The sequence below is a fragment of the Rhinolophus hipposideros genome, assembly GCF_964194185.1.
Source record: "Rhinolophus hipposideros genome assembly, chromosome: X".
Lineage (NCBI taxonomy): Eukaryota > Metazoa > Chordata > Mammalia > Chiroptera > Rhinolophidae > Rhinolophus > Rhinolophus hipposideros.
Window position 1 is genome coordinate 10615614 of NC_138046.1, and position 12286 is coordinate 10627899.

General features: G+C 40.4%; 1 protein-coding gene across 4 annotated transcripts in view; it reads right to left on the reverse strand.

The window, feature by feature from the left end:
• The window catches only part of AFF2 (ALF transcription elongation factor 2), a 479304-nt gene that overhangs the window by 88812 nt on the left and 378206 nt on the right, over window positions 1–12286 (reverse strand). For all 4 annotated transcript variants that reach the window (XM_081043310.1, XM_081043308.1, XM_081043309.1 and 1 more), the window contains one exon: window positions 1437–1474. In XM_081043310.1, coding sequence (XP_080899436.1) covers window positions 1437–1474 — 38 coding nt within the window. The remainder of the gene's footprint in view (window positions 1–1436; window positions 1475–12286) is intronic.

Consider the following 12286-nt stretch of genomic DNA (forward strand, 5'->3'; position numbering starts at 1 on the left):
TGCATCCAAAGATGGAGCTTGGGATTCATGTCCTATCGAGGGGACTTGAACTTGGAGACATTTGTCCCACTGAGGGCTTAGATTTACACTCCTTCAATCCTTGCCCCACCCCTTGTGACGTGGGGCACACATCGGCATGGGGGTGGACCAATGGGAGGGGTGCAGTTGGACTAGGGGAACTATCACTAATGGCCCACGCAGGGCCTGCAGTGCTCTAATCCACGGAGCTCGCCTGCCATGGGCTCGCAGTAGAGAAGCCTTCCGGGCATCGACAGAAAAGACATCAGGCTACAGACATTTCTTCCCCAAACAACCACACAGAAATCAGCTACTAAAACTACTCCCATGGGACGACAACAGCATAATACATCCCCAGACTACAGATGTCCTTCCAGAGGTTACAGAACCCCAATAAGGAATATTCTGTGGCCTAAGAAAAATTAAATTGAAAAACAAAGTACACAAAACCTTTTGGAAAAAGAATTAGAGCTTGGATTTAATGGTGTGTTAAACACTACCCTGGTGCCTTGGTAAAGCTAATTCTTTTACAAAATGCAAGCAGCTTTCTTGTCATTGCGTTAAGAGATCCATTCTCCTAGAGCCCATTAAAAATCAAGGCACTCTCCATTTCTGCATTTGGTACCCAATAGAATGGAAGTCAGTTTACACAATTTAACATGTTACCAGACCTATGATCATCCAGCCAATAGAGAGGATCTTCTTTAGGTCACGTGGCTAGCAGGATGGTATGTAACATAACACTGCAATCTAATGTCACAAACCCAAATGACAAGACATACATCCTTGTTAATTTGAAAGTCTCCCTTCTGGAAGAGACAGGATGTCTAAGAGGTACTATATTTAAAAGAGTGCTGCGCAGTTTGTTTATAATTTAAGAGTGTACCATAAAATGCCTTGGAAATAGCTCTCTATTCGCTAGGAAAACCTTTAGTTAAATATATTTTTATGAGCTTTTCATTAACAGAGTTGTGAAGCCTTGATGCCAAGGTGCCAAACCTCCCCACGTGGCTGGAAATCATTGGGCACATATTCAGCCATTTACATCTCTGTCATAAGTCCAAGGTTGGCAATTAAAAATGTAATCTTTTTAGCATGTGCAGAACCCAAAGGCTTGAAGTACTATGCATTGAATATGATTATAATAGTGTTTGGCAGCTATTTATGGATGGCACGTATTAACTTATGTAAACTGGGCACAACTTAGGGCATTTCAGCACTAGGAGCACAGGAAGAAAAAAAAAAGCTGGTCCCCGCTCATTGGAGGTATTATTTTTGTTACTTATTTTGTTTTTGTTTTGAAATTCTCATGAATATAGATTAACTCAAAATCCAAGGTCCCATTTATTGACCTTATTTTTTCACATGCATGGAGTCCATTCAAATTAGAATTTAAACTAATAAAAAAAATAACTTACTTTACAGGATTATTCTTAGGTTTTGCCTTTTCAACAGCCTGTAAACAGAAGAAGAAAAAAAAAACATGCAATTAGACAACATTAGCAGGCATAAGCTTTGCAACTAGTTACCAAAACAATAAGCAGTATAAAACACTCTTCAGAAACACAAGGAGCTAACCAGAGCAGGCTACTGGAGATAAGCAGACTGGAGACGCAGAGAGCAATTTTCCTCTCCCAGGCAGCTTTCAGACACAGGCAGGCATTGTAAGGGCTGCCTGGCAAGTTCAGCAGTGCCCGTAGGAGTGGGCACTTAGGTACATAAGTGGACCCTCCTCTCCCAGCCTTTCACTCTAATCTTCCCCCACCCCCCATGTGTGGGCCTGCTTGGGTTGTTATGACAGGGGTGGGGGTTGGCGATGGTAGGTGCAGAGGGAACACTCTTGGGCATATCTGATAGGGAGCCGGAGCCGTTTGCCCTGCATTACTACTGACACCTGGCTGCACCTGTGTGGTTATAGAAAGGCCAAAGTATCCATTTCGAAAATCATTTTTATTAGCAGATATCACAAAAGGGCAAGGGATGACCGAATGCTCGTATCAATTTCCTCCATGGAACCTTTAAGAAAACACACACCAAATCATCGAAATGAGGAAATCTCTGGGCCTCTTGGCCTGCTTCTCCTTAGACATAGAGCCTGGTTCCAGTTTATTGCTGAACCCATTGATCTGTGTACAGTCCATTTATCATTCATGAAAAGAGCTAGTGATCTTCACAGTATATTAGAAGAAACAACTCAGATCATCTGTCAACAGCCCTCTTATTTCTGTTTCCCTCTCCACAGGGATTGCATCTCCTTGGATTCTTCTGGAATTAAAATGTTGCTAAGCAACACAGCTGGGGGCGCTGATGGCAGAATGGCTACAGTCTATCAAACTGTTTAAGCACCTGGAGGGTTTTAGTGATGATTTTTTTTCATATTTCTGTAGCATAATTATGTAATCAGAACCAAACTTGTACTCCCCTAGACTTTTTCAGGCTATAGAAATAACATTTAACATGGGGAGTGTTAAAGCAGCAGTTTGGCAACCTCAGGGTTCTTCAGACCCTTTTAAAAAGTATCCATTTGGAGACCTTTTTATTTGTGAATCCTGGAGGTGAGTGAGGGCTAAGAGATGAAGAGAATATGGCTGTAAATTAGAAAGCAGAGGCAAGCACCTGCAACAGAGATGATTTACAATTTAACATTGGACTTGACATTATGCATAATAACTCAATGCACTTTGAAACAATTTTTAGAAATAAATGAAACACTTCCCACGTTTAGACACTAGCGTTGGAAATCCAAGTCCTTCTCGTCTATTGAGTCTCGGGTTCTGTTGCTAGACAAATACTCATTAATATTTGGGCACTTTCTTTGGCTCGGTAAGCAAAAGTCATTTTCTCACCATCTGCGCCTGAGGTTGAGTTTTGGCAAGTGGTAGAACAGTGAGAAAACTGGAGAGTGAGGTAATAGGCGAAAAGGATAAAACAAGGAATATGTGTCTGGTTGCCCCAAGTCATGCATTTAGGATATGAATGCTTGTTCCCGTAAAGAAGCTAAAACGAAGAGGCGGATGCTGGCAGGCAGTGAGGGCTGGACACCCATACACACCCATATCTTCCTTTCCTACCAGCTTTTCACCCCAGTCCTAGCTGATTTGGAAGAGGATATGGTAGTGGGGTAAAGCCATGTGATTGTAAAAATCATATGAATCCACTTTTCCCAATCCCTCCCTTAAAATCCAAACAAATCTCTTCTTGAGGAAGACTTAGGTTATCACAAAGCAACACGCATGGTATTTAAGTTGTTTCCTTTTAAAGCATGTTGGATGTGATAGTATGAGTGTGTCACTGACATTTGGAAAATGTCCTCTCTTGTCTGTGCTTTGGGACCGTCAACGAGACTCAGTTATTTTTCTCTGATCGGGAGGAATATAATCATGTTTGAGGCCAGTTTCTTTGAAATGTATGTCTTTTTATGCAGCCACTGTAGGAAAATAATTTCATTCAAATTAATTTTTTCTGGGTTGCTTGACTATTGATTGAAAATGTTTCTGCTAAAAGGTTTTCTTTTCTTTGGAAATTAACTCGGGGTCATTTCAGAGTTCCAACAGTTCTAGTCAGATGTACTCAGTTCTAGTCAGATGTCATCTCCCTGTGCTCTCATCACCTTTAATCTCTAAACGAAATAGTAGCGGGAGTCTCCACCAGACATGAGACACAGCTCACAATTTATGTGCTTCACTTTCACTGTAATTTGACTTTGTTTGCAGCATACAGTTAGGAATTATTAAATTAAGAGACTTTGAAGAAAAGTGAAGTGACTAATTTCTGTGGAAAATAGATGTGCCTTTAAGGTATAAGAATTAGTCTACAAACTATAAAAGATGAAAATTCCTCTTTTGAAATTATGGGCCATAGAAAGACAACCCCAAGTTCCAGATGCCTGTGCCAGAATGTGAGATACCGTGCAAAAGGAGGGAAATCAAAACAAAATGATATAGTGTAATTCACCAAGCATTAAGATGGTTCCATATTGGGATTGCAGTTAATTTTGAGTTTAAAAACATACATTAAAGTAATTTAAACTGATTAGAAAATGGAGGCGCGATAGTTAACACTGACGCCGCTTTAATTTGTAATATCTATATGCTTTTTTAAACCTACATTCTACTTACTTTGTGCCACGTTTCTCTAACATGATACTTATCTTGCCATTAAGGAAGCTCTAGTATAAGAAACATATGACAAAATAATTTAAAATGTGTTTTAAAAATGCCAATATGGTGTGATGAGAGGTAATGGTGTCTAGGGAAAGTGTGGTTTGTGCTAGAAATCCAAAAACCTGGGTTCTACTCCCAGCTTTGCCACTTACTGTCATCATGACAACAGCAAGGTAGCTAACACCACTGAGCCTCATACTCCTCATTTTAAAAATGAAAATAATCATTCCTGCCCTGTCTATATCGAGATTGGTTGTGAGTAGGCAACATCCATGATAGTGCTCTAGAAACCATAAAATGCTATATAAATGCAGTGCAGCTTAATGGTGACTGCTTTCCCCACACAGGCATTGGTGCATACATTTTTACAGCCAGAGAGGTTATGGGCTTACTGACTAGTGAGAAGTTTGTAGTATCAAACTTATGTGTCTTCTTTAATTTTTAAAAAGACATTTTTGAAAGAAATTGAAGAAGACACAAAGAAATGAAAAGACATTCCATGCTCATGGATTGGAAGAATCAACATAGTTAAAATGGCCATATTACCCAAAGCAATATACAGATTTAATGCAATCCCCATCAAAATCCCAATGGCATTTTTCCAAATTATAGAACAAAAAATCAACAGATTTGTTTGGAACCACAAAAGACCCCGAATAGCCAAAGCAATCTTAAAAAAAAAACAATACTGGAGGTATCGCACTTCCTGACTTTAGCTTGTACTACAGGCTACAATAATCAAAACAGCATGGTATTGGCAGAAAAATAGACACATAGACCAATGGAATAGAATCGAGAACCCAGAAATAAAACCACATAAATATGGACAGATAATTGTTGACAAAGAAGCTAAAAGCATACAATGGAGGAAAGACAGCCTCTTCAATAAATGGTGCTGGGAGAATTGGATAGCCAGGTGCAAAAGAATGAAAGTGGACTGCTATCTGCCACCATGTACCAAAATTAATTCAAAATGGATCAAAGACTTAAGCATAAGACCTACCACAATAAATTGCATAGAAGAAAACATAGGTACTAAACTTTTGGACCTTGGGTTCAAAGACCATTTTATGAATTTGACTCCAAAGGCAATGCAAGTAAAAGCTAAAATAAACAAATGGGATTATATGAACCTTAAAAGCTTCTGCACAGCAAAAGAAACCATCGACAAAATAAAGAGGCAACCGACTGAATGGGAGAAGATTTTTGCAACCTTCACCCTAGCTTCTGCCCTGAACCTTCTTAGGGGTTGGTATTGGTGGCGGAGAGGTAAGAGAACCTGAGGTTCTGCGGGGGCACAAGTGCATGTGCACACACTGAAATCAATCTCTTTCTCTGTCTACACACACACACACACACACACACACACACACACACACACGGCCTAGGAAACACCCCTCTTTCCCAGGGGACGCCTCCATTAGCAGTCCCTCCTCTTACCCCTCACTCCATCAGTAACACTCTTGCATTTTCAGTAACATTTGACCTTGAGGTTGGGAAGCCCTGAGGATGCTATCCTAGGTGAGCCCTCCTCCACGAATGGCGCCTTGAGAAATTCCATGCCCAGGGAGAAGGCACTTCCAAGCAGTGTTTATGAGCTGATGCTTCTCTCCTTACCGGCACTGATTGTCATATTCATGGTATCCTGCGAGGCGGCAAATTTATTTCCTCAGGAGGGATGGTGTGGCTAAGGACATGGTCATAGTTGTTCACTCATTAAATCTATCTTCCTAAAAATAACAAGGACCTTGTCCTTCTATTATGTAGAGAATCCTTTGGCTGCGCTGAGGATGACCTGACTCAGGGACCATACTGAGTGACAATGAACCATAAAACGCAGAGCCATCGCCAAAACACAAGTAGAAAGAAGGAAAGAAAGAATAAAACGGAAGGAAAGAAAGTGGCTATCACGTCCCACCCCCCATGACATACATAACATCATATTTCTTCAGGGACAAAATGATACAAATAAGACACTTAAGAAACTTGCTAGTTGTGTTTTATGTACTGATCAAACTTCTTTAAAATTCTTTGGTGCGGTAATTCTGTCCCAGTGATTACATAACATTATCTTATCTAGTCCAATAGACTTGTGCACTATACTTGAATGAAAAAAAAGAGAGTCTTTTTTAGACTTTTAAGAAGCATGCCCTGAACAGTTATATCCAGACTTGTGAAAATACCACCCCCACCGTCGAGATTAACAGAAAACAAACTCAATGCAATATGTTTCCTGTTTGTTGAGACAGTCAAAGTAAGCACTCAGATGGCCTAGATATATTGTAGCGGTGGACGCATTTTACAAGGCTACATATTCAGGTACTGCTTTTTGCCTTAATCAATAATAATGCTGTCAGTCAAACACAAAATGTGATTCTATTAGCACTGCTCTATACGGTGGTTACATGTCCTGCTTATTCTTTATTTATTTATCTGGCATTCTACTACCAGATACACCCAAGCTGGATTTATACAATATATTTCTTGATAAAAAGTGAAAAGTCAACCATTCAGAAAATTTCAAATAAGTGGATATTAGGCCTTATGGAAACAAGACAGAAGAACGATCGACTACATGGGTTTTGTGTTTGTATGTTTTACTTTATTTTTACTTTTTATAGGGCTGTTCTGTGAGACACAGCCATACCTTAACCTAGTGGCATATATTGGTAAATTGCATCGATTGCCTAAGTTCAGAAGAGAAACTCCTCTATTAACAAATGAACTCATCATTAGGGTATTCAGATGGTGTGAAATCAATACCTACAGAGTTGGTTAAATCAATTAAAGAGACATACACTGAGAGCACTTGCCCAAATATAAAAATGAATTGCTTAATTACAGCATTTAAATAGGTTTCACTGAAACGAGTAAAACAGCAAGCGGCTTGTATTATATCCTACAGGGTGGGGTTTCAGTTGGTAGGATGCACGCACAGCCAGGATTGGAGATTAAGAGGACAAAATGTCACTCAGCATTTTGCAACACCTGAATTTCTGACTTTACTTTCATTCAGGGACTGCAATCTTTAAAAAAACACTACCCACTATATTTCACCTGGATGAGTACATGAAAGGGAACATGGAAACATCCTATAGTTGAACCTTGAACTTGTAGGAAGCAAAATCGTGCTCCCTATCAGAGTACTGGAATTCTCCCACTTTAATTCATTGTTTCCTATGCATATATGACATAGGCCTGTGCTACACATAATGCAGGAAGGAATAGAATTTTGCCAGGCAGAAATTGGAGGACATTTGTTCCCAGTGGAGGGAACTGTGTCTTGTACCAAAGAGTCACTTAATAAACACTGAGTAGATAAATGAATTGGGAATGATTGTGGAGTCTGAGGCCTGAACACCGATCTGGGTATAAAAGAGTGCCAGGTCCCAAACTCGGTGCAGATGCAAAAAGAGGCCTCTGGAGGAAAAGCTGAGCTGCAGGACCACGTGTGTGAATCCATCCTGCAACTGCACATGAAGCTCTCATTCACACCTGAGAGAAGAAGGCCCAGGGGGACAATGGCGGGTGAACTTCCTATCCTGCTTTCTGGCAGAAGGTATGCCTTCCTCACTCTTCTTGCAGCCTGTCTCTTCATTGGTCCACTGGTCTCCTTATTTTTACCTCATTTTATGTTCAACTTCAATCATGCCACTCTCTTTCTCAGAATCTTTCATGGCATTCCATTGCTCATTGAATCAACTTCACCCACCCTGCTGTTCAAGATCCTGTCAATGCCAGTTGAACAGCGGCCTCACAGTTGGTACTACTTGTCCCTGTACGTATATTTTGCTAACGTGGCAACCAGTAGGAGTATTACAGTGTCTGACCAAAAGATGATGTGGTAACAGGATTCAGAAGTGCATTCATTGCATTAAGCCTTACTCCCTTCAGGCTGGCTATTTTGCTGGATAGAAAATCCTTTAGCACGAGCCATCTGTCAACTGGCAATTTTGTTTATAACTAAAGTTTTAGTATGTTGTAACTTAATAAAAATGCACTGTCTTTGGGGGAGAAGCACATTTCACTTATAAGAGTTATCTGTCAACACTAATTCTCTGAGTAGAGTAAATATGGAGACACCAGGCAGAACATCTCAGTATTGGCTTAAGTTATTTATTCTCCCCCATTAAAAGGGCCAGTTTAAATGGCACACAGTTACTCTGCCCCCCTGGGGTTTGGGGATTTGAAAATCCAATTGTCTTTCCCCTGGAAAATTGGGACCTCTTGCCCCTGATGCTGGGGGGGGGGGACACCCCTCACAAAATGACACATGTCCTTTGGTGGGAGACAATACCTAATAGAGGCTCTCTCCCTACCATGTATAACCAGAAAAATGAGAAGAGTACTTTTAATGAATAGTAGGTACTCAATGATGTAAGTATTCCAGTACCTACATGGGAGTGAATACCAGTGATGTATTTTTAGCATTAGCATCATTCAGGCTTTCTGTCCCTTTATAGCACATTCTACTCTTGGTGAGGACACTGCAGTAGTTCCCCCCTTCTCTGTGGTTTCACTTTCCACCGTTCAAGTTGCCTGTGGTGAACTGTAGTCTGAAAATATTAAATGGAAAATTCCAGAAATAGCCAATGCATCAGTTTTAAATTGTGTGCTGTTCTGAGTAGTGTAATGAAATCTCAAGCCATCCCGCTCCATCCCACCTGGGATGTGAATCATTCCTTTGTCTCCCATATCCACTCTGTCTACATCACACTCCCGTTAGTCACTTAGCAGCCATCTCAGTTATCCGATTGACTGCTGCACTATCACAGACGTTTATTAAAGTATAAAATGTTGTTATAACCATTCTATCTTATTAGTAGTTATTTTGGTTCATCTCTTACTGTGCCTAATTCATAAACTAAACCTGACCATAGTCATGCATGTATAGGAGCAAAACATAGTATATATAGGATTCAGTACTATCTGTGGTTTCAGGCCTCCACTGGGGATTCCGGAATGTATCCCCTTTAGATAAGTGGGGCTACTGTACTTCCATCTGTCTCCATACACCTGTATTAGAAAACCCAGCAGTCTTCCACCTGTGTTTCTCTTTTACCCTCACATTACTACCACATTCACAACACCTCTGATACCAGGTGTGTGTTTTTTCCCCCCACCAAGTGATTTTCTGCAACACCAGCTGGGTGTCCTACACTTCAGCTCAATTCTGAAACTATGTACCTAGAGATGGCATCAGATCCCCAGGTGAAGGGCTCAGTCCCACAAGACTGCCTTCCTCCACTTCAGATGCCAGTTGCAGTCCAGGTGGCCACTTGTGCTTCGGACCTATGGCTATAAATGAGAGGTTTCCACAGCGCCCTCCTCGAGTTCAAATAATTCACTGGAGTGGCTCATAGGACTCAGGAAAACCTTTACTAATGTTTACCCATTTATTAAAGGATACAGTAAAGGACAGAGGTGGCTAGCCAGGTGAAGAGGTACATAGAGCAAAGTCTGGGAGGGTCCCGAGTGCAGGATCTCCTGTCCCCATGGGGTCAGGGTGCGTCACCCTCCCAATATGTGGATGTGATCGCTGAACCTGAAAGCTCTCCAAACCCCATACTATTGGGATTTTTATGGAGGCTTCCTCATGTAGGCATCATCAATTATTAATTCCATTGCCGACCCCTCTCCCGATTCTAGAGAAGTGGGGAGGGTGGGGGAACAGGGTGAGAGTTCCAAGGTTCTAATCATGGTTTGGTCTTCCTGGTGATCAGCTCCCATCCAGAGGCCCATCCAGTCACCTCATTAGAACCAAAGATACCCCTATCACCCAGGAAGTTCCAAGGGATTTGGTAGCCTGTTTCAGCAACTGAGGTCATAGATCAAATATCAGAACAGAAGATGCTCATCACTTAGGAAATTATAAGGGTTTTAGGAGTTCTGTGTCAGGAACAGGGACACACACACACACACACACACACACACACACACACATTTTTCCTTTTAGCATACAATGCCAAATACCAACTGACTGACACCTCCATGCTGAAGTGTCCTTATTGACAAAATTAGGAAGCTGGAGTAAAGACTCTCCATGGTCATTTTAAGGTATGGTACTCTACATTTTAATATACACACAAGTATTTCAGTATAAAGTCATGATTGTGGCACTTAACAGTTGGGTCAATGACAGATGGCATATATAACACTGGTCCCCAAAGATTATAAAGGACTTGAAAAATCCCTATTACCAAGTGACCTCGTAGCCATTGTAACATTGTAGCACAATGGATTACTCACGTGTTTGTGGTGGTGCTGGTTTACACAAACCTACTGTGCTACCAGTCGTGTAAAGTCTAGCACATGTAATTGTGTACAGTATACAATACTTGATAATGATAGAAAACAATTATGTTACTGGCTTATGTATTTACTATGCTTTCTATAATTATTTTATAGTGTACTCTTTCTACATAGAGAGAAAAAAAGTTTGCTGTCAAATGGTATGCTGTGTTCTGCCGGCAGCAGCGTCATTCACAGAGTGTCTTAATTGCATCATTTTCTCTTGAGCATGATTCAATCTTGTGTTGTTCTCCTCACCGTGGCCCCTAAGCATTTGCACAATGAGGAAATCGCTTAACAATGCATTTCTCAGAACATATGAGACATGACTGTATATATACATATATGATTCAGGGCTAAATATGGAATCTGAGTCCACTTCCATTAGCAAGAAACCAGATTTACTAGGAAGTTTATAAATGTTTGTATCTAGTGTTCCAAAAACTCCTATGAGATAACTGAGAAATATGGGTTATGCCACCCCATGCATTTTGGAAGGGTCTGCTGCTTTTGTCTGCCCATCCACTTGAATTTTGCATGGTTAATCTTGGATTGGCAGCTAACTTCAAATGTGGCCACCTCTTCATTGTACTTACAATGTTTCTGCTTGTACTCTTTGATTTTGCTAAATGAATTGAAAAAAAATTATTATAGCTGCTAAAGAATAAGACAGCTTCCATTTTCCATTCAGGACGAGGTCCTGGGTGTTTACAGCCTGCCTGGTAGCTTTTCCAGCAGATGGCAGATATTTGGGGGATAGAGCAAAGCATTCCTTGGGTCCTAAACCAAAACCCCAGTCAAATTTTCAAAGCCAGCATATAAATGCTAAACTCTTATGTTTTCAGTTTGGCAAAGTGCTTTATTACACAGCTTTTACTCGAGATGTTCATATTGCTCTAGTATATGCTAGAACCCTCATTAAACTCAGTATTTGGAAACTTCCAATAATTCCAATCAAATTAGTGACCCCCACTTTCCCAGAGGTGGCTGCTATTTGCCCTGCCACCCTTTGTATAGGGTCAGATACGCACCATGTGCTCTTTGTGGGGACAAAGGGTGCAGTCATCCCTGTCCTACATGAGAGTTATCTATTCTGAAATAACAGATTCTATCCATTTTTGTTTCTGTTTGTTCTTGGGGCAAGCAGCATGCCCTCATCAATACTTGATTTCAGGTCATTGTGAGAAAAGTTTTAAGCAAGGCGAAACAGTCATTGGCTTTGTGATCGAAATGTTCATAAATGGATAATTCACAAGTTATCATGGACATTAGCTAGTATCTGGTCATCAACCGTGACTAACACAACATGTACAAACTTTGTGCTGCTCTGCATCGCTATGTGCTCAAAGCATTTTATTGAGATTACAATAAAAAAGTAATCTATGGAGATTATAAATCAAAAGATTTGGTACTAAAAGTAGGATACCTAATCAACGACGACCAAAAAAAAAAAAAAAAAATTCGGCATGTAGGTTTCTAAACAGTCACAGACTTGCCTGGAGATTTTTAAAAATCACATCATACAAGCCCTAAGCAGTTTCTTATTAATCTAGTCTCTTCGTTCAAACAGCCAAATGGGAAACACAATCTTGGGAATATGAAGGCCAATGTTATTCTATTAACCTTATACGTTATCCTATTTACTTTCCTGTCTTTGATGAATAAATTAAAATGTCCTCTCATTCTCTAATTGTTGGATATAGAGTATGACAACTTACGAATTTTATTCATCTCTATTCTGCAGACTTAACCTCCAAACTCGATCATTTTGTGGGGGATTTGAATGAAAGGCAATGACAGATAAACTGTTTACA